Source organism: Tinamus guttatus, unplaced genomic scaffold (assembly GCF_059628265.1).
Source record: "Tinamus guttatus ecotype Peru unplaced genomic scaffold, ASM5962826v1 Tinamus_guttatus_pri_ptg000753l, whole genome shotgun sequence".
Taxonomy (NCBI): Eukaryota; Metazoa; Chordata; class Aves; order Tinamiformes; family Tinamidae; genus Tinamus; species Tinamus guttatus.
In genome coordinates, this window is record NW_028289287.1 from 13,633 (window position 1) to 37,017 (window position 23,385).

The 23,385-nt window shown below is 40.7% G+C and overlaps 1 protein-coding gene across 4 annotated transcripts; it reads right to left on the reverse strand.

The window, feature by feature from the left end:
- Nucleotides 1–1,192: 1,192 nt before the first annotated feature.
- PTHLH (parathyroid hormone like hormone) lies at nt 1,193–14,255 on the reverse strand. Of its 4 annotated transcripts, none has more exons than XM_088537393.1 (4): nt 14,136–14,255; nt 11,552–11,674; nt 5,721–6,143; nt 1,193–1,667 (listed from the first exon to the last, which is right to left on the reverse strand). In XM_088537393.1, the coding sequence occupies exons 2-4, from the start codon at nt 11,650–11,652 to the stop codon at nt 1,658–1,660; spliced, it is 534 nt and encodes a 177-aa protein (XP_088393519.1). In that variant the 5' UTR covers nt 11,653–11,674; nt 14,136–14,255; the 3' UTR covers nt 1,193–1,657. The 4 variants fall into 4 exon arrangements, with proteins under 4 accessions (XP_088393519.1, XP_088393521.1, XP_088393520.1 ...); XM_088537395.1 differs by lacking the exon at nt 14,136–14,255 and adding an exon at nt 12,777–12,817; XM_088537394.1 differs by lacking the exon at nt 14,136–14,255 and adding an exon at nt 12,164–12,424.
- Nucleotides 14,256–23,385: the final 9,130 nt, after the last annotated feature.

A 23,385-nucleotide genomic window follows, 5' to 3' on the forward strand; every position in this document is an offset into this window, starting at 1 on the left:
AGATATTTTCTTGGAGGTAGTTTTCTGCAAGATTGGGTAGAGAGAGCAGAAAGACATCTGTTTCATATTATATGATGGCTGTTCTTTGGCAATGGAAAAAGATGGCACTTAAAAAAGAGAAAGGAAGAATAAAAAGAGAAGCTTGGCAACTACAGAATGGAGCAGCAATTACAAGAACTATCTTAAAATTCCCAGGTTTCATAATGTATTTTTCCACACACGCATTTTTCTTATGTTGCTGATGTCAACAGGAGTGGGGGCTGGGGGACTGTAGGACTTCACCAGGTGCAAATATATTTGTGAAAAAATGTCCTTTCCTCAGATTGCCCCCCTCAGCAGCCATTGTGATTAACATCTGGGCAGCAGTAAAGAACGATATGGGTCAGTATAGTGGATAGGAAGGAGGGCTTATGTTCCTTTAAAAAAAAAAAAGCTAGATGATTATCATTTTCTTCTGTAGTTTTCTTCAGCCAGTGGCCATTAAAAAATTAAGACAGCCTCTTCCTTAACTGCCATTAACTGTATGTGTAAAAGCAAATAAAATTAATGAAGATGTTTTTCAGAAACAGAGCAATATCCTGGAGGAAAGGTAATTCTCACAGTGTAACAGCATCTATCAGTACTTTTTGCAGTTTCTGATTTTTTTCCTCTTTATATAGTCAACTGGTAACATTAATACAAGGTATCCCCAAAGTAAAAAGGATTGAGATTCTCTGCTCATATGATAGAAATTTTTATCTCCTAATGAAGTTGGTGGGAGCTGAGGATACAGTGCATCTGTCTGTTTCTGCACAAGACTATGGGGTGTGACATGTGAGAACCTTACAAGAATACAGTAACTAATGTGGCTCCTGGGACTGGTTTTCACATCGTCTCATTTGGAGAGTGGAACACTTCAGCCTTTGAATGGCTGGGGGCTGGAAAGGCTGGGAGTCATGTTTTCCCTAAAACAGGGTCTAAGCTACATGGTAGTACCCCCAGGTTGTTCAGCAAATCAACTGTGCTGAAATAGAACACTGAAACAAAAAATGTCTATATAATGATTTTTAAATAAAAGCTAATGTGAAAATGTGGAAGTTTGAACCAATGTAAACATATTAAATTTAAAACCAATTTCAAATGTAGTGAAGAAAAAAATGATATTCCTGCTCTTGATATTCCTAAAGGACACATTTCTCCTTCTGAGTCATGATTTAATTAGATTACATTTTATTAGACATTCTTTACAAATTTTAAAATACTGCTATTTTACATGCACAAAGGAAAATCCATTTGAACAATTGTATGTAGGCATTCATTGAAGTCAACCACAAAACAGGAACATTTTATGTCAGTTATCAATGTATTCGGTATGTATATCTAAAGTGCATTATGTTACAAAAAATATAGAAAGTCAGCAGCACCAAGATACTTTCACAAAATAAATACACTAGTCAACAAAATAAATTATGGTGTGACAATAATAATTGTCTTAGCCTTAGCCAAAAATGGGGAAATTCACAATAACCAAATGTGCAGTTTCAGAGAGCAATGGGGGAAAAAGGTTTTATTCTTAGCATTTACAATATTTACAGGTAATAAATATTTTAATACTTCCCATATGTTCACTATTACAGAATACTGCAATATGTCTTCCAAAAACCTCTTGCTGAAAGTGTCAGCGTCTCCTGCAAAGAAAAGAAAAAGACAAAAAAGTAAAAACAAATTATTTTTCATTTCAAACACATGGACATAAAATAAGGGTAAGAAAGACTGCCACAGGTAAGGAGTATGCTTTGCTATTAAACTTTTGCACTAACAAATCTAGTTTAACAGCAATAAGGTATTAAACATCTATTAAACTGTCTCTCCTATATTGCTTTCAATTAAATACAACTAACAGTAGAAAATCTGCAGTCTGTCATGAAAATGAGGCCCTATATTCCACTGTGTTTTCCTCTCAGAAAAATAGGAAGATGTTTGGCTTTCCTTAAGACTTTTTCAAGAATATTCCTGAATGCAATGGGTAGAAAGATTATATCAATCTGTATCAAATAGAAGAAGCTCCAAAGAGAAAATATAGTGGGAGAAATGGGAAAATAGTTTTTAAGGTAGAAAAATAAAAGTCATTATTTTCTCTTTGTGGCACTCATGTCTGTTGTGTGAGTTGCTTGGATATGAAGTCAGGCTTCCTATTATACCTGTTCCACAGTAGTCCTTTGGGCTATCTTCCCCAGTAATGACCACGTGTTATATAAAGGACTATTTATATTAGAGATATACTATCCTGACTTGTACATGAATTTTTCTTCAATAAAGTCTGTTCAGGTCCTAAACTAATGCTTTATCAAAATTTTCTCTTATTGCTTGAAAAAAAAAATAATAGAGTCCTGTAGCTTGTCAGCCAAAGAGTTTGATCCTGAAAGAAAATGAGTGTCTCCTGTTAAAGTTCTGAGTACTCACATCTCCTGAGGAACTAAACAAAGGCTGAATCCTCAGCATCTTCCTGTAAGCTTCCCTAAAATTTGGAAGTGTTATTTGCTGACAGAGGGGTATAAATTCAGTAACCCCCCCTTCTTTGTGAATTAATGAGAACAAAAGCAGGATTTGCCCCTATCCTGTCAGTACATTACTTACAGTACAATATTATATTTTAAATTATTTTCTATCTGTGCTTTCGGAAATAATGAAGGCTTTGGCTTTTCCCCCTTCTATCTATATGCAGTACATTTCTGTAATGTGTGTTTGTTTCCTTGGAAATGACTATGGGGTGGAATGTGAAACTATAAGGTAGAGTATGATTTGCTATGCTGCTGGACTGGTCAGCGAAGCTGTATGTGGTGGTCCAGGCATGTGTGGGTGTGAGGCACAAAAAAAAGCCAAATTCTTCAGAATTTAAGGATTTGTCAAAGTACATTGACTGTGCAAGTAGGACTACATTTAACAGTAGGCAGTTTACTCATTTGAAAGATTTTTCAGGAAATTAGGTAATAACAGTTAAATTCAATTGGAATGGGTATTTGGAACATCCATGAGAAAGATTTTTTTAAGTAAGTGCCTAGAATGGAAATGTTAGCATGAGATTCACTATTAATCAACTAGCAATACTGATATTCAAAGTATATTATAATATACATAAAGATGGTCACATAATTTATGCAGCAAAACTGTATATGTGAGTCTGCACGTTATGGACCTATTTTCAAGGCATTGACATTTTCACTCTGGTTTGGATTAAGGCTTAATATGTTTGAACTGGAACACAGTCACCAACTATGACTGTTCCATATCACCAACTTGCAAGCTTCTCTCTGTGATTTTGGTCCCAAATACTGCAAGACCAGCTAATTTTATGAGTTTCTTCCTGTAGTAAGTCAAAAGATCTAGAGAGCAGGTCATTTTCAGTCTTTGTTCTGACCTGAGCCTAAGATTCTGGGATGACGAAGGGAATTGGCATGAGGATTATAGTTCAGCCTTTTGAACAGGAAGGAAACAGAGTGATGATGTGAAAAGCTGACTCAAAGTTTATCTTTGCACTTCCTCAACATCTGCCTTGCTATATTACGCATATCCATTTCTCCTCCATAATGTAGTGGTGCTTCTTCTGAGCTGTAGCTAGTTTTAGAGGTGCTACAAAAGCCGCTTCTGTTGATATAACATATGGATATCCTGACTGGATATGCCTTCCTCATCCCCACCCAGCAGATAGAGCAGAAGTTCCTGTTTCAGCTCCATACAGCTGTGGAATGAACTTCGCTCAGATGTGGTCATCCGAGCTGAAATGTATTTGTCCACCTTGTCCCAGCAGTAGCATGAAAAACTGCATCAAACCTGACTCCTATCTAAAATACACAGGGACCTGGCACTTGTCTTCATTTAAAATTTCATAAGCAATACCTTTTTGCTATCTTACTCAAATAAATAGAGCCTGATATAGTAGCCAGTTCTAAAAGCTGAATTTGCACATTATATTCCGCATTTGGGAAGGGGATATTTGTATTCCTGTTCTATAGTTTCTCTTTATTTAATCATCTTCAATTAGGTATCTGAAATACATACATGGCCCATTGGGAAACTGTTTTTCCCTCTGGAATAAATATGAAGCTCAGACAGTAATGTCAGGAGGTTAAAGTTAAGTCTAAGGGCTGACTGCCCTTAGTCATCCAAATGTGTTTGAAACCAAGTCTAAATAAGGAAAATCTAGAGGATTGTGTCTGTAGCTCATTTACAGATCCCACTGGATATACAACAAAAGAAATAGTCATAAAAACAAATAATACTCAAAATGCCTTTGGATTTTTTTTCCCCTACATATAAGATTTGTGCATGCGTAAGACAGGAGCTATTTGTTCACCATAACAGTTTCTTAACATCTGTTGAAACTTCAGTCATCTCCTGATAAAAGTCCCAGAACGTGCCTTTCCTAAGGCACTGAATGAAAACCAGCCTTCGTTACCTCACCACACATTGCTAACATTACGCTAACCGGTTTATGGTTAGGAATGCCAAATGCCTTCCAGTGAGGCCAAGAGGTCAATGTCAGTAACTCCTATAGGTACCAGCAAAAGTTGAGGCAGTAGAGCACATTGCAAACTGCAGGCTCATAAAGCTTAACTTAAAGAAGAATTTTAGTAAATCCCACAGCTGGCATCTCTTCCTAAGGGTCTTATTGTGAGCAAGTGGCCCTTTTGTTAACTCTCTTTTTAGCCAAAGTGGAAGGGAGGAGAGAAAAGGCAGTGAGGGAATTTTGCTGGAAATGAAAACTTCTGAGAATTGAGGAATGAACTGCTTGTTTTTTTCTCCAAATGTTCAGACCTCTATCAAATTGAGATGACTGCAAGTGTACAAGTCACTAGGAGCACCTAGGCTTCAGACTCCAGCTCAGTGCTGCCCTGAGAACTTGTCATTGTCATACAGGAAGAAAGCTTGTCTCTCTCTCCAAAAGCAATGCTCAGCATTTTTCAGCCACAATGTAATTGTTTCACGAGCTGGCAAAAAGATGGAGCTGAATTAAAAAGTCCTAATGGCAGGGAAAATTTTATAGCAAAAGGCTGGTCTGCGTTGTTCGCAGATATTACTAAGAAAGAAATTTTCTGTGTTTTCCCCTAAGGTTAAACAGTAAAATGAAAAACTGTAAAGTAAGGGTAGGAAAGTTGCCAGAAAAGGGAGTGTTGAGAGAGAGGAGAGAAAACTTTGCCATTTTATAGATGCAGAGCTTTAAAGAGCTTTAAACAGTACTCAAAGCTTTCAGTCTGCTGAGGCCCAAATGTGGGACCAAGTTCTGAAGTCAGAGATACCACATAAAAACAGTAGAGGAGATTTTATGGCTGTGATGTGCATTCTTTCAGCAGAAGTATCTTTATTTTGCCTAAAGAATCAGTTTCAAGGAGCTCATTTTGACCATCATGCTGATTGTTCACTCTCTTGGCTACAGGAAAAGAAGACAATATTGTGTTGAAGGAGAGAGAGGGCCATGAGGTTGACCCTGCTATGGCACTGAGTGACTCTGTGAAGCTAATGTTTGCTTCCTGGCATCAAAATTCTCAGTGCACAAGGGAAAGAATACTTACCTCCAGAAAGTGCTATGAGACTGCACACTGCTTGAAAAGCTATATGCCCATTTATTAGCATAAAGATGTGCTAAGACTCCAGGAACAAGTGAGGCCTTGACCTCATGCACAGGAGTGTAGCAATTTCTTTAAACATATGGTAGTGTCCTGGAAAAGATATGGCAGAATTACCTTAAAGTGTGATCAAGTGTAGTAGCAAAGATGTCCAAGACTGGGTTCTCTGTCGTACCACTTCCATACATGTCAGGATTTATCCAAGCCGAACGGGCCCGCCTCTTTTTTTTCTCTTGTTCCTTACGTTTTCCAGGCTTTGCTTTCTTTTTCTTTCCTGATACCTTCAGGGGCTGCTCTTTGTAGGTCTGCGATTTGTTTGTCTCCTGAGTTAGGTATCTGCCCTCATCGTCACTGCCAAATCGGACAGGGTAGTTCTTTGTGTTGGTAGCAGGCTTAGGATTAGGTGAAACCTCTGAAGTCGCACGGATTTCTGCAGTGTTGACACCTTCAATTAAATTTTGAAGGAAGATTCTTCTTCTTAAGTCTTGGATTGATTTTCCTTTGTCGTGCAGTAGCTGATGCTCAGATACAGCCCTTTTGCTAAAGAAAGAGAAGAGCAGAAGGAGAAAAAGAATATTTAGAATTTGCTTATTGTTGAAGCCTGGAACTGTCTCCTTGGGCAGCAGTGGCCTCAGTAATTGCTTACCAGCTCTCCAGTTTGGAGACATTGAGCTAAGTTAGACTATTGGAGCAAGCTCTCCTTCTTGGAGTAGCTGCTCCCCACAGGGAAGGGAAAGACCTAAGCCACTAACAATTCACAGCTGACTGATCATACACCACCAGACCTGTAGCTGGATTAGTCACTGCTCTGTTCTAGGAAAGCATTAAAACTCTTTATATATCACACTTCAGGCAGTAAAACCAAGAAGGCAATTGCCAGAGACAGGAGAACTAGGGGCTCAAACAACTGAGTGCATAATAATGCAATCCAACAAGAGAGGGAACAAATATTGAAGCTGGAAGCGATGTTTATGGTTCTAAATTTTCCTCTGCTCAGTCATGTACTTAAAAAACATAAACACATGAAAGTGCATTTCAGTTCTAAATTTAAATAAGTGCAATTGCTGAAATGTAATGGAAAAATATTCAGATTTGGGGGCGTAAGACATAGCCACTTCAGCCCATAATGAGATATCCAGACAGGCAGACTGAAAATCAGCAGTGATTCTACTGCTTGGCCACCAGTGTCTAACCATGGTTTCAGATGGCTTCCTGATAACTCCCTTAAGGGTGAATTTTTGGGCCTTATTGTCCGTGCTCTCAGGGTCTTAGACGCTACCCTTCTTCACTGAATCTTCCTTCAGAGCATCTTTGTTTGCTTGAAGAGATTTCTGGTACTCTTTCATCACTGCTGCTGCTGGGATGTTTAGGTTCACTAACATCTGCCTTGTTCTTGAGGAAATTGGGTGGTGGCTTAGTAATCTGTTTTTCAGAGAAGCTTAATGGCAAATAAGGTATGAAACTTTTAAAGAAGGAAGACAAAAGTGGCACCTGGATAATAAATAGACATGAGAAAATGCACACTTTTTCCTTGCTGTGGGATAAATGTACAGCTGCACTGTGAAACACAGAAAGAGCGCGACCTGGGATTTCAGTTATGTTCCCATGAATGTTATAATATAATTTATGCTTCCAATTGCCCTACTTCATTTTGCTGAGATTGACTCTTATCTTGCACAAGGGTACTACATGTGACTGGATCCTTACTAGACAAAGAAAATTAATTCTGCGCCTTGTTTGTCATATAATAATTTGGTCAGTTAGCTGGATACACAGTTACTTCTGAAGGTGGATGAAATGGGTGATTATATGTAACAATGTGCGTGAATATTTCTTCCTTCTATCCCATCTCTACTTTTCCCCATTTCTATTTTTTTTTTCTTTACAAAGACACTTTTTGTCTTCATAAATCTGAACTTTTTGAGTTTAGGCTAAAGTGCTCATGACTTAGTGCAAAAATCAAACGGAAACATCAGCTCTCCATTACTTTAAGATAAGACTGAAAGATGGCTGCAGCTTTGACATAAAATGACAGTGAGCGTCATGAGGCATTTTGCTCAAAATCAGGCCTAGATATGCTGAAAGGTTTGTGAGTGCACATCTACCCCAACATTGTCCTTCTTTTATGTATCCCCAAAACAGATCAGATGACTTCAGACTTTAGGGGAGGCATATACCCTTCAACTCAATGATTCTCAGCAAAAATACAGTGTGATAATACTGAGCTCAATCCATATTGTTTCATTCTCTTCAGTGCAGCTGCGACCATTAACACAAGCTCAAGATCTCACCCAGGAGAACTGTTTTGACCAGTACACTCACTGAAGCTCTCCAACGTACACTCACTGAAGCTCTCCAACAGCCATCTCTAACCACCTTCTTGTTAAGGACAGACTGATTTGCGAGTATGTTAATAAACTATCACCTTGGACTCTTCTGCGTGGCATAATTTTGTGCTGCTCCTCAATTTATCCCTAGTGACTCAGATTACACTCCTAGCTTAAGAACTCTATTTTCCCAGGCTATTTCCATGAGAAATGGGAAAGGTTTCTCCTTTCACTCTTCTACTTTATAAAAAGCAGACAAAATCTTAGTGCTTTACTAAGTTTAAAATAGTATGTCTCATGTGATGAGCAAAGCTTTCCTACCATCTCTTGTAAAGTATCAAGGATTCCTTTTATCACAGACAATCTAAAGCTGTCTTAATCCTGTAATGTGTATTTGGTCAATTTACCCACTCTTACAAAACCCTGACTCTTCAAAGCCTGTTATTAAAGGTCTCTTGTTTGAAAAGTTATTCCATTTTTACAGAGTTGAAACATAAAGATTTGGTTCCAATACACACAAGACAGTCAAACAGCATTACAGAACATACATCTTATGTGAGTATGCATTTCCAAAATAATGCAAGGATTGATGTGTGAAAATTAGTGTGCCAAAGAGGGTGGGTTTCTGTTTAAATGTCTGTATGATATTTAGCATCAAGTCTGGCCCCAAATAACGTTCTGCTATTCCAGACGATTGCATAACATTACGTAGTGTTACATTTCACATGACTTCTATTACTCAACCAGACTTGAGGATTGCATTTTGCCTACCAATTTCCTTTGTATACCGTAGATCGAAAATCTGCCTAAAATGAAGATGCGGTAGATACATATCTCTTTGACCTTCTCCATCCCTCAGCTCCATCATTCAAACAACTCCTGTGTTTGTAAACCAGAGTAAAAGAACTTACCCAACAAGGTTGATGTAAGAAGTGCTTCATGATCAAAATATCAACATCTCGCCCACACACATGGTAGGGAGGAAATGGAAACCAAAATGATTGTATTCTCATTTTGTGTATGAAATGTAAGAAATATCAGGCTGTTAGGGTTAAGATGACCTACTAGAGGTCCTTTCCATCCTCTATTAAAATACACTTCTCATCCAAGGAAAAAGAGTCTCATCCCAAACCAAGTGCAGTAAATGCCAAGCCTATATGCGGTAGGCATTTTGAGAGAAGGATGGTGATGATGGTATTTGGCCAAAGTGTCCAAACTAATTATTGTATCCAAGTATACTGCACACATACAAGATTTAATATCTCCTTATAAACAAAATAAAATAAAATAAAGCCACTTAGTAGAAATCCGGGACTTGTGGCCATTCTGACCTCTTATTTCCTGATAAAGAAAGTGTTTAAACACTTATTTCCTGATAACTTGTTCTTTCAGACACATTCTTTGTTCATTTTTCTTTTTCACTAGCTACCTCATGTCATGGAAAAGTAACATCCTTTAAGCACCAGCTTTCTATCTCAGAAATGTTCTTATTTTACTGTTATTATCCTTGAATATTCCCGTTGAGTCTGATTATGAGATCAGCAAAATAAGTGGAAAGGCTTCAGCGAGTTTTCTATCTGGACTTTGCGAGACTCTGTGTGCCCTTGCCTGGCTCCAAAGGGAATGAAAGCTGCTCAGCCTATCTCAGAATTAGGAAAAATATTTTCAGCAGACTCGGGGACATAATGCTGCAGTATCTGGGCATGCTGATAAAAATATCTAATTTCACTTTATGACATAACTAGATTTCCCAAAAGTTCTTTAGCAGCATTTGTATAACAATAGCAAAATCTGGCAATCTTTTCTGGGGTCAGTTTGCAGTGGTAGGCAGTTTTTCATAGGAGATTTGCCTTAGTAAGGTCTGCAAAACTGGGCCTGTGTCATTTTGCCTTTATTTTTTCTTTATCTTTTTAACATGACTATAATAATGTGCTTCAGTATTTTTATCCATTACTGGTTTAAGCCTTCTTTTGACTGAAAAAAATATCTCTAGGTTTAAGTGACTTATTAACCATTACCTCTAGGAATGGTTTGTGGTGATATTAAAACAGGACACATGTTTGATTGTGGTGTCTGTGTTTGTGCTGTACCCACAAACAAAACTACGTGAATGCCACTAACCGAGACCTAACTGGCTTCTTGTGTGTATTTTACATGCTGTGGCAAAGCAGGAGTTGAAAATTTTATTTTTTTACTATTTAGTTTCCACTTTTTTTCCCCTCTGTCAAGACAAAATAGGGCTAGTGGAAAGATCTCTACTCTTGACTTTTAAAAGCAAGGGTTAGAACAATCCTAAGTTAAAAAGGAGAAAGAGCATTTATTTGCAATTCTAAACTTTCTAACAAATTTGGCTTAAATCCAGTTCAGAGTTTCTTGGCCAAGGAAATACAGTATTTGACTGTATTCCAATTATTTTCTTTTATTTATTTTTATTTATGAAACTGAAATTTGCGTTCTCTGTACAGCCAAAGAGAGGAAAACAGGCCCAGGAAAAAAAAAAAAGAAATAGTCCAAGGGTAGTTTGCAGGAGTACAGACTAGCTGGAAAGAATACACTGGAGCATTATCATCAATACAATGTTCTACAGAATTGCTCTAGGAGATTTGTAATAGCTTTCTATTTGGTGCCAAAGTTCAGGCATGTCTGAAGTAACTTCACCTGGAATTTTTTTTTGTTGCTTAAATGGAAGAGGACGAGATATCTGGAGCTCTTGTCTTTGTACACTTAACGAAGCAGTCGCTAGAGGACCTCTCTGGAGTTACGTTTCCTCTGTCACGCTACCCTGTATGGTGTGATTGGATTTTCTAATCCTCTTTCTTCTGACTCCCATTGGACTTAAGAGGCCTTCACAGTAGAGACTGAAGGGCTCCTTCCTTAGAAAATCTGGTGCAAGTCCACCACTGAAACGCCCACAGAGCTACAAGGGCAAGACAACTGCTCCTACATCAGCCCAGTGTTTTCTCTGCTACACTTTGCCTAGGGGGTGTTTGTATGAGCCATGTTGATTATTTTGGAAGAAGCAAAGAAGTAATTTCCTGACCAGAATCTTTTAAGTTACATTATATTTTATCAAAAACACGCTTCTGCCTCCAAGTCAGATAGTCGGCTCCGAGTGAAAAAACTATTGGTAACGGGTCAGAAATCCAGATTAAATACTCAGTACTTCAGTTTCATGATGGCCCAAGCTATTGTGTATTTTCACTAGCCTTATCAATACTGGCTCTGTGCCAGGGTGTAAAAGGGCGTATAATGAAGTACCTAACATACAGGAGTTTGATAAAATGGAATACTCCCTCCTAAGACCCTCCAGGATGCAGAGAGGTGTGTAGGCAACAGGGCACACTGGACAAACGCACAGCACAAGTTAAACATCCCCTTGTCCAAAAGTTTTATAAGATCAGAGAACTGAAAATCGCCCTTTGCCTGGCACAAGTGGCTGCTCGCAAAAGCCCCTTCACCTACTAATTATTCGCAAAACCAGTGATAAGGGCACCTAGGACAGGTAAATCCGGAGCCCCTCCCTTGCCAGGCTGCTCCGGCTGCAAGCCGGACCGCGGGTGCGTTTCCCACCAGCTTTCCTCCCCATTTGCAAAGGATCAAAGCGAGAAAAGTGAAACTCACAGTCTGCGGCTGATCCCCTCCACTGATCTCCCGTAAGAGGGCACGGAATAGCTCAGCAGAAACAGTGCGAAACTCCACTGCTGGAAGAGTTTAGTGAACATTGTATCCTCCGGATCTTAAAACCTGCAAGGAAAGGAAGTTCAGTCCTGAGAGACACATGCACCAGCGCCGTCCCCAACCGGTCCCTGCTTTTGGCTCACCCGCTCCGAGATTGCAAAGGAAAAACAAACTTTCTCAACTCTCGGCAGAGGCTCCCCGCTCCCAAACTTTGTTCCGTCCTCTCCCTTCCTCGCTGCCCCCTCCGCCTCTCTCTCTCTCTCTCTCTCCCTCTCTCTCTCCAGCTACTCGGAGGCAAACTCTCTCTTAATATTGCTTAAAAAAAAAAAAAAAGTCGAGCTCACATTTGCATTTGCATCGGGTTAAAGCGCGCGTCCGCCTGAGCCTGTTCAACTGCGTCTGGAAGGCGGCTGGGCTTAATTTTAAAAGGCAAACCCCCTTTTCAGATAAGGAAGGCCTCCCAAAAGTCAGCTCAGCTATCCTCTTCCCTAAACAGGCGCGCACACACACACACACACACGGCAGGGAGAAACGCATCTACACATCTGTCTATACCTCCGAAAAGAAAACCACGTTTACGTCCGTCCCTTCCACAAAATTGGGTCCACACAGTGTCATAGGAAAGTGAACTCAAGCAAAAGTGTGTTGCGAAGCTGGGGAGCCAGAGAGGTCTAAGAGGAGCAGTAGCCGGGAAGCTCAGCGGCTGGGAAGCATGCTTGGCTCCGCAGGTTGGATTGGACTGGAGCCTGCAATGTTCACACGCCCCGGAGCTGCCTCTGGGAGACCTGCTGGAGGACGGAGGGTTTTGCAAAGAGATGGCGCCCTAAGAACATGTGCAGAGCGAGAGGAGCCCTGCGCGGGATACCCGCAGCCAAAAGGGAGCCTAGAAATGAGCGCTTCCCAGGACCGGGATCAAAACGGAGCGGGAAAAGGGAAACGCGCGCGGCAGCACATGCACCCAGCAGACCCCAGGGACTCCCGCAAGCTCCTCGCATTTCCTGCAGTCGGGCTCTTCTCCCTCTGCCCCAGCAGGGTGTTTACCCCTAGGTCGGCGCCTCCCCTGCTGCGGAGCAATGGAAGGGCAGATGCCCCATCAGCGGGGCACTTTGCAGATCCAGCCCAAAAGCTTCGCCTGGGATCGTTGCCGCCTTTCCCTTCACACACCTACCGTGGATCGTCGCGAGTTCACCTATTAGCTGCAGGGCTGGTTCCTGATGATGTTAATTGTATGCTAGTAAAGGGGAGGCGGGGGTGGGGGCAAAGGGGAGGGCTGTGGGGAAGGACTCCCTGTCTGTGCACGCGGGAGCTGCTGGCCAAAAAAATAAATCAGTGGAAAGTTTTCCTCCTCCTCCTTCTTGCGCGCCTTTCAGCTGCTCGGCGAAAGTCTATCGGGGCCGGGGCGCTGCGGAGGGGGGAGCAGGCAGTCCGCGCCCGCGCTCCCGCGTCCGCTGCCCCGCCGAGGCAGTGGCCGAATTTTCCATCACGGGAAAATGCTTATGTAAAAAAACCAAAGGTAACACAATCCGCCTCTTTATACAGCCTCCTTGCGCAAGAAACTGCCCCGGGCAATTATGAAGTAACGTATGGGGAGAAAAAGCCTGTGTTTTTTTTTTTTTTGTTGTTGTTGTTTTTTTTTTTTTTTTTTTTTTTTTTTTGATGCCCTCTCCCTCTCGCCCGCGGCCAGATTCCGCCCCCCCCCCCCCCCCCCCCAAGAAAAATAGCTTGTAAGCCAATCTTCTGAGAAGCTATGTAGTAACAGAGGTTTTCCTGCACTCCTTGGCCCTGCCCAGATGTTTTCCGACAGGAATAAACACCTGGGGGACATGGGCTCCCCCTCGGCCACACCCCGCGAACACCTCCGTGGGGGGAACTCGTCCACTGCCGTCCCCATCGCCACCAGCTACGCGGCGGTCATCGGTTCCTGCCCCCCACAGCCTCCCTTGCAACAAACCCCCTCCCAGCGCCCTCCCGAGCCGCGACAAAGCGCTGAGATACGGTGGGTGGCAGCTCCTCCTCTCCCCGTTTTACAGAGCGCTTCCCGAGGAAAGTTTAGTTGCAAGAGAACTGTTTCCATCCATACCTGCAGGTTAGTTAGCGTTAAACAATACTTGCTGCTACAAGCAAAAAAAAAAAAAAATGCTAGTTAGCCAAATTTCATACCACATAGGCAAATAAAACCGAAAGCATTTGAATCGAAGTAGAAACCATGCTTAAAACGTTAAAACGTTTATGATGTAAATAAATCCCCTGTGCACCTATAAATTAAAATGTATAGCTAATAGACTTCTTTGATTTCCATTGCCCTTTCAACTAATTAAAAATACTTGTAACATCCCCTGCAAATAGTCCCCCCCTCCACACACTCATAGTTCTATTGCTCGTGTTAATAGCAAAATGTCCATCAATTATTTTTAGAATTTCCTTTCCCCAGAAATTAAAAAAAAAAAAAAGCCTTACGGACTCAAGAAAAATAAATATCCTTTATAAACTTGAAATGCTGAAATTTCTTCACAATTTATTACTTCACCTTTTCCTTGAGTTACAGCTCTCTGTGCCTCTTAGGGATCACCCTGGCTGATCTTCTCAGCAACCGCTTCCAAAACTATTCTCTATCCTTAAGAAAAAGAAAAAAAAAATGAAATAAAAAAAAAAAAGAGAAAGGAATATTTAAAAAGAAAAACAGCCCCAAAGAGTTTTCATTCATGTGCAACAGATTAGTGTTAAATAAAGGGCTTTAAAAGCAGGTGCTTTTCTCCCTTGCTGCTCTTTTTTAATTATGAGGAACAGAAGCTTCTCCTAATATATATAGTGAGGGAGACAGTTCTCTATTGCTTTTATTGAAAAGACCAAACTTGTGACATCACTAACCACCTTCCTATGGCTGAGTGCCTCATCTCTGCCTCAGTAGGCTTGGAAAAAAGAAAAAAAAAATTCCACGCCTTTGCTAATATGGCAGGAACTAAGCAGTGCCAAACCTGTTGCGAAGACTTACTATCATGCCATGATACGATGCCCTTTTCTTTCCCTCTCCCCCCATCCCAAATACTGCCTGTCATCTGCACGACTGGCACAGCGCTTTTCTCCCGCCACCTACACACATGCCTAACCCGTGAGCAAACTCCTCCTGGTACCTAGCCTCACCGCAAGCCTAAGCCCTCTCCCCGTGGCAAGACGGGGCAAATCTCCTCTGGATTTGGGTTCTACCCCTGCTTCGCATCCTTCCTCGCCGGCTGGAGTGGGGCAGGAGGCGCCGCGGGGGAAGCGATGCCACCACCTGCCCTGCTCTGCCCTGGCCTCTCCCTCATGCCGAGTCCAGGCCACATTTCGCCTCTCCCCTTGCCGCAGGCCATGAGGCAGGACAAGGGGAAGAGGCAGTGGAGCCAGCCCACAGCACAGGTGGGGCACGAGAACGGCCTCGTCCCTGCACCTGTGCCAAAGCATCGATCCATGCATGGGGCACCACCAGTGCGGGGACCTCCAGGAGCAGGCAGAGGACACTTCTATTTAAGTTTCACCTGTGGAACCTCTGTTAGAGCTGGGCTTTTTGCCAGGAGAGGTGCTTGCAGTGCCTGGTTCATATCCCAGCTGGGGCACATGGAGGAACAGGTCATTTGGTCAGACCTGAAAAAGGCTTCAGCCATGGGAGGTGAGGAAAACCCCTGGGTTTGTCTTTCTGGTCAAGCCCTCCATACCACAACTCCTTTTCTTGCAGACACACCTTATCCTGCTAAGTTTTCTAAGTTTTTCTCCCCACCACCTTGATCTCTTTGTTGTCGCAAAGACAATGAGAATTTGGAGGGATGCCGTGCTTGGCTTCTGCCTCTTTTTATTTTTATTTTTTTTCCTATATGTATAAACAAGCATAAATCAGCTTTCCTACGAGGAAGCTGACCTGGGAGGTTGGCTAGAAAGAAAAGTCCCTGTTCCAGGTCTGGCACGTTAATTCCTGAGCGGGGAGCTGGGCCGGGTGGCGGACGCCTGAGGGACCGGTTCTCCCAAATGCCGATCAGGAGTGAAATCTTCCCCTGAAACAAAAGCAGACAAGTGGGACAGGTTCAGCTAATTTTCCTCATTTCCACTCCCAGATTTCTATAGCCTCAGTCCAGGGCTTTAGCTCAGATGGGGAGTTTAACCTCCCATTCTTCTCAGGGTGGAAAGAAAATGGTGTTCAGCAAAACAAAACAAAACAAAACAAAAAACACATCCATGCTGGTTGCTTGAGAGTTTGGAGGGAAAGGGAAAGGAGCAATTGCTGGCCTCATCCTGCAAGGACCAGAAATTCTCTGAGAGTTACACAACCCCAGATCTGATGTGCTTCAGTGAGTGCAGCTTTCTGGAGGCGAGGTGCAAAGTCCCAGAGTTTTTAAAGCTTGCAGGGTGCAGCTTGATGGCAAGCCTGCTGTGCAGCTAGTAGCAAACCAAATTGATGGCAGATTTAGGCGGATTTTCTTTCATATACCCACTCTTGCCTGCAACCTTCCCCTGTAGTATCCCCTGGGACCCTGGCTCTCATAACAGTTGTCTTGCTCGACATAACAGTTGTCTTCCTTCTATGGCAGTCAGGTAAGAGAAACTCTTATGCGGTGTGGTGTATTCTTGTCACTAGGTGAAGAGATTGCTTTGGGAGAAATTATTATTATTATTTTTTCCTCACTTCCATCAGCAAGACCCAGACATTTTGTGGCACTGAGTTTGTGCACACTAATCTCCTTTATTAAACAATGATAGACTAACTGAGCAGAGCTGCCTCTCCCACCCAAGAGACGTCTGGAGCTCTGCAGTTTAGCTATTGACACAATGCACAGTTTATTTAGACAATGTGCATTTAATTTAATGAATTCAAGAGAGAGAAAAAAAAAGAAGAAGAAAAAAAGTGGTGTGGAACTGTATACAGTTTTGCCAAATCTTCTGTCTGGTTCCTAGAATCCAGTAGACACCGAAAGGAATAATTTTCAAATTTGAGGGCAAAGAGTCAGTTATTAATTCATAAAGCCTGTTCTTACTATATATAGTTCTATGGTGAATGTAACTGGCATCCCGTGGTGATGTAGACTGTGGAATATGGAAAAACTCCAGAAAATAAAGAAGAAAATCAGATTACGAGTCAGATGGAGTTTGCGAGTGCCTGGGAATGGTTAGCCCCAGTGAGCTGTCCATGGTGGTTAAGGACTTTTGATTTAGTTTTCCTCCTGTCACAGCAAGTCACAGACCACCTTCCCTGAGGTGCCCTTCTGCAAATATCATCAGAGGGGTGCCTCTCTGGTGGTTTTGGAGTACAAAAGGCATTTCTGCTCACTGAACAATGTATCCACAGGCCATTTTAAAGATATTACCACATCCTGCATTAATGGCTCTTTAATCCTGATTTCTTATAAGGGTATGGTGTTTACAGAGATCTAATAGATCTTTTCCATTTTTATTTATAATGTCTTTATAATGTTATACCGTAAACTCCAGGTAAGTAATTGGAAAATAACAGGAAGGTATTTTAAACGTTATTGAAGAAAGGCTTACAAACATCCCCACACCAAATATTCATGACACTTGAGCTGCTGACTGCAGCCATACAAAGTGATGTATGCATTTTCATTTAGCGCCTTCAAACCTTAAGAGGTACCTCTCTTGGTCTGTTCTTGACTTTAGAATTTTAAATGTATCTTAACATATATTGGTCTGTTTTATTTGTTCCATTTTCTGTCTGAATATCTATTAAACAACAACAGGAACAAATGTGTCTGGTCTGTTTAACTTGCACAAACCTATTACCAAGCTGGGCTGGCTGGAAAACAAGAATTCAATTTAAAGGAAAGGAGGAGTAGGAAGAGAAGATTTGAGTGTGGGTTTTTTTTTTCCTCTCTCTCCACGGAATCAAAATCCAGCCTTTCAGACCTTTTTTTTTTTTTTTTTTTTTTTTAAGCGTGAGAGAAAAGAGACAGACTCACCTCTTGCCCTGGAATAGCTTAGTGGTTATTCTACTCATCTGGGATGTGGGACAACAAAATTCAAATCTTCTCTGATTCAGACCCCTAATCCCTGGACTGTTGACTTCTCTCAGTTCCACCCTGGCCTGAAAAAATTTTCCTGATGACATTAGTGATGAATTGATATTTTCCAAAAGGAGAAAAACAAGCATTTAACCAAGGAAATTTTCCCATCTAACAGTTAGTTATGAAGAGCAGCCTAGGATTTTTGGTTAATCTCAGTGCTGCCATCAGACAACAATGGAAAGGAATTGCAAGACATGAAAAGAAAGGAGTGTGCTATGAAAAAGTCAGGACTTCGTCCTTCCCCATAAGATTGCAGCACTACCGTGGCTAAATCATGGGTTTTTTTTTTTTTAGTTTTTATTTATTTATGGAGCACAAGAAAAGATTTTGCCTCATTTGACTTCCCAGTAGACCATACCAATGGAAGTGAGTTGTTTATGTAAAGTTGTGCGTATAGATCTGGGCAGCAAGGTAGCACATGGCTCTACCAGAAGCATAGCTCTTATTGGTTAAGATTTCTTAAGCATATATCTTTGTTACAAATTCCTTATTGTTGTTGTTCTCCAATCTGCCTTACAGGAAGCACTTTTTCCTCCTGCAGTTCTTTCAAAAACATACAATGACTAGAAGTGTTAGGTCCTTCCTGTTTTGACTCGAATGTGTTTTCTTCTTCCCTGGACATGTAAGATGATGCCACATCCACTCCTTTCATATTGCATTAATTATCCATTTTTGTATCCCTAATTGCCATTGGAACAAACTGAATCCTTAAACTTTTTCCCAGAAGTCATGGGATCTGGTCCAGCCCCCAGGAAAGCCAAACTGATTCTCTTCATTCACTTTATTTGGACAGAGGTCAGGTTCTTACATGGCTAATATCCGAATTTTGAGTGTTCTTTGATCTTGCAGTGTTTGGTTTGACATGATATTCCATAGGCTGTGAAACCTAAGGTGTACTAGCTAACTAAGGTGTACTAAACAAAGCTGAATGACCACCTGACTAGCTTTAAACAGGCTGTGCCTAGTATAATATAGGCTGTAGAGCTGTCAATGACACTCTGCATAATCAGCTTGAACAGTAGGAGATGTAAGCAAGCACATTTTTTAAGGAGTTTCAATGATCTCTTGCAAGTTAAGGTTCTAAATTTAATACCTTATCAATCAAACATGCAATTCAATTAACCCAAAGAAATAAATAAAGATCGACTACTAAATTTATATATTAGTTCTTGCTTGTTTACCCCAGGATGATTAAACTGTTTCTTACATCATTTTAACACTTTGTCTGACACTGAGATTAAGTTAATTGCTCCATTGATCTCCAGTTTTCATCTCTTTAAACATAAACACTACTCTGTTTGTTTGGAATGACCTATTCCTTGTGCTGTCCTAATCAGTCTAAAAGCTGTTTTTTGTTACTTAGGAGTTATTTCTGCCAAATACTTGAAGCAGTTGTTTCAATGACTGTGGGAAACAGAAGTTGAAGCAGGCCAAAAAAAATGGTAAAGCCACAACTGGCTTTAGCCAAGCCAAGTTTGTATGGTGCCTAATTTTCTGCTAAAAATAGAGAAGTAGTAAGGATTTTGGTTCTGATCAGGATTGGACTTTGATGGTCAGACCTCCTCGTCCCTGCTACCCTCCTTGAAATAATTGTTTTCTAAGACCTTGAGATTACTTCAGCCTTAATCCAGGTTCTTGAGCTGGCAAATAAGGGAATGACACATGAGAGAGTTTTCTGAGAGCAGCCCATATGATTCAGGAGTGGCCTCTGTAGTCATAGCACATGTAACAACAAAGCAAGCTCTACTTAGTGCAGGCTGAGGACAGCCCTCTGAAAAATCTGCAGGTTGTTATGCTGTCAAGGCTAAAGTTCAAGGCTGTAATACACATCTCTGATAAAAGGAGATTGTAGTCATTATTCCAGTCTATAGATCATAGTAGCAGCCAGGGCTGGTTTCTGTTTTCTAAGAAAAAAAAAACTTTTTTCTTTTTTTTTCAAGATTACCAGGTTGGGAACAAAATTCTTCGGTAAGGTGAATCTCTTTTCCATTTTGCTGCTATCAGAGTTTTGTGCTCATTGAACCTTCTTGACTTGCCCTTGCAATACAACAGGCACATTTACAGGTCTCCAACTTACTTGAGGTTCCATTCTGGAAAGGGCCAGGAGCTGAGCCTTTAGATGTGATGAGCTTCTCACTTCCAGCCTTGAGTGATGCTTCAGTTTTGAAGTCATGTTTACACACCTTACATAAAGGCCTCTTGGACTTACCATGAATATTTAAGTCATGCAGGGAGTGTGGACACTCCAGCCTTTTTCTCACCAAGACCCTCTCAGACTCCACTCATTGCAAATGCTCTTCATATATGCTCAAACCTGACAGAACTCTTCTTCATTCCATTCCTTTCCATCTTCGAAAACACAGCAGTGAAGCTCTTAGAGAAAACTTGCACCACAACTGATAGAATATAAAATCTGCCTTTCAAATTCTAGGAATCCTACTTGTATGAAAAGAAAGCTTGTAGGGCTTGGGGAAGAGGAGATGTCAGATCTGATTTAATCTAAATTGCTTTCATTAACAATCCATGAGTCCACACAGGCATGAAGAGAGAAAAAGAAATGGTGTAATATGTGGTGAGACAGATGGTGCTTATCACTAATTACCTTTTGTCCTAACATTGCAAAAATAGTGATAGCTGGTGAAAACAGGATAAAGGCATCTCATGAAATAATCAGTGATTACAACAGCGTGTCCTGTCACAAAGGCAGGGTTTGTTAGACCTCATTTTTATATGGCTGTGGTCATTGTAAGATCATGTCAGGCTCTCTCTTTGATGATATATCCATAAAGTCCTTTTATGAAACCAACCGCTATGCGGATGGCATAAAAGGTTGGGTCATTGCTGGGGAGGAAAGGAAACATTTTATTTCAATGGCTACATATATCACAAAGATCATCAAGCCATGCTGCAAAGGCCATCTGCATACTGTGCAATCTGTCCTCCAAGCAGATTTCAGAGCAGGTGTTTTTAATCAAGGTCTCCAGGTGCTTGTTTATGAAATACCTTGTTTCAAGGGATACATGTGCAGTATAAGGAGGCGTGTAATATCTGTATAGTGCTGTGGAATTCTGTATTTATTAGTAAGTAGTGATGATGGGCTTGTCAACACCTATAGGGAAGCCAATTTGTACTAAATTATTTAAACTCTACTCAAACAATGATGATCTTTTTTGAGTTGCAGGTGCTCAGCTTCAGGTCTGGGCTTGCGTAGGCTGTTTACTTGTTATGTCTCAAGATGCATTTACCAAAAAAAGTAACATGTACATACAAGAATTCAGGCAATAGCATCTTTGTTAAATGTAAGGACTTTTTTTTTTTTCATAAACATACAAAAGTTCTACCATTCTGCCAAGCATTCTTGCAACAGAAGTCCCACATATATGCTGTAGTTTTTGCACAAAGGGCAATTTCTATAGGCTGGAAATGAGCACAATGTTCTGCTCTGTGGTTCAGAGACAGCTTCTGCCTCACCATCCAGTTTACTTACAAGCAGCAACAGAGCAGTGAGGCAAGAAAGTAGAAAGATGACAAAGGGACAACAAATATGCTTCAGTTAGCCTTGTATCAGCTCAGTTCACCATCTACCAGGTAGTAACTATTAGACAACAAGACAGCAGTGAAGTTTCAGGTGGAATTTAAAGGTATGTGAGCAAGCAGCTTGATGGCCGAAGGGGCACAGGAGAAAAAGCACAAAGGAATAGGAGGTAAATTGGGTGACAGACAGAGAAAGCTGGCAGTGCTAGTAGAACACTAGTGCTAGTAGAGATGGTGGTGAAGCAAGAACTGAATAATCAGGGAAGCCATAGTGAAATTGTGAAAGGAATTAAAGAAAGGGTGATTTTTTTTTTTTTTGGCTTGTTTGTTTTTTTGCTTGTTTATTTTAGGTCATGGGTAATATACATAGTATGACTGAAATAACTATCAAGGAAAATGACTGAGGCATTTTTTTGAGCAGATTGAGTAGCAAACATCTTGCAATGGCTGAGAGTTAAGATGCAAGAGTAAAGTGCCTAGGTGAAAAATGTTTTTATTCAACGTGTTCTGAAGCTGTTGTGAGAGGAAAATATTTGAGCATAGTAGAAATGTTGAAAATATCAACATCCTTCAAAAAAAGAAAATCAAAACCCATTCTTACAGACACAAGTGACTGAGAGTCACTTGGGTTCAAGCAATGATAATAAAAGAACAGAGTGGGACTGGAGCAGAGCTGAACTGATATCTTAAATGGATAACTGGGTTTGGCTTAAGCTGCTCTCAGTTTAAGACTATTCAAGTAAGAGATGGAACAAAAAATGAGACTAGATAGAAGAAATTTCATGTGTCCTTAAGAAGATTGTTTGAGAGCAGTTATAGGTACTGGGTTTAGGAGGGCCAGTAGGTCTTGAACCAAATCATACTAGTAGATGTTATGGTAGTGAAAACACACAAAAAATCAATCATCAAGGCAGGGTTTGGTGACAGAGTGCAGGATAAAGCCCAGTGAAAGAGAAAAAAGGAAAACAAGAAAGATAGTCTGTATAAAGCTCTAAATTCCTAAGTAATGTGATGAAAAAAAAAGCTCTGTGTAATGTGGTACTTACGGTGGTGCTGAAAGGAAGGACTTCAGGAACAGTTTAATGAGGATGTGCGTAGAGGAGGAACCATGAAATTTAGCCATGAGAAAGAGTTTGGAAATTTATGAGAACTGTTTTAGTTGAAAGAAGAAGCTAAAAGTTAAACTACAGATACCTGTGGACAGAATCTGTGAGAAGTAGTTTGGTTTCTTTGTTATGAAAGGGTTGCCCCCTCTTTGGGGTAAGAAAGATAAAGAGATGTCAAGTATGGATTATTTGAAGACAGGAAGAACTACAGCATGCTTAAAACTGCTGTGGGTCTTTCTATCATTTTTACCCTTTTTAGCCTGGAACAGAAATATTTTGTCGAGTGCAAAGATCACAGGTATGTAGTTCTGTCTGTATAACACAGTTCTTGTAAGGAACTTAGATCAGTTTTGCTGGTGTTAAAACCATGCCAGCAAGAGCAGAACTTTGTGTATTCCAGCTTCCCTATTCCTCAGATTGTTACCTGTGGTATGAAAAGCGTGTTTCTTCTCTCTCTCTCTTTTTTTTTTTTTTTTTTTAATCCTTAGACTCATCAATGTTCTTTGTGGATATCTCACTTCTGTAATGAGTTTGTCTCCTATACTCCATATGCGCCTGGATACTCAAGCCGTTTTATGCTTTTTCTGGTCTATTTATTTTTTGTGTACAGTTTGATTATACACCTTTGCTTTCCTATCTATTTCAGAGACATCTTGAGTTTTATATTAATTCCCTAGAAATTGGTATGGAAGTTACTTTAAAATTGCTCCGAAGAAACAAACAAAGCCAACGGGTTCATTGACCATTCTCTCAACATTGACCATTCTCTCAAATATCAGTTGAAACTGCTTGTTTAATTTATACTCTATCCTGGATGGTTCCCTCAGAACGTTGTGGCGGATGATATCTGAAGTTTTTCTGTGTTTTTATCATTATTTCCAGAGTTTTGTTGAAAGCATTTTATAACTTATATAATCACACCGTTAGGTCCAAAAAGTCCATGTACAGAGTTCCACAAAAGCAGTTCTGTGATAAGAAATGATGATTAGTGTTTTTCCAGTCTCTTTCACAGAAGTTTCATTATGTTGTGATAAGACATATGAATACAATGCTCAAGCATAAATGGAATGATGGACTTTGTAACAAAATG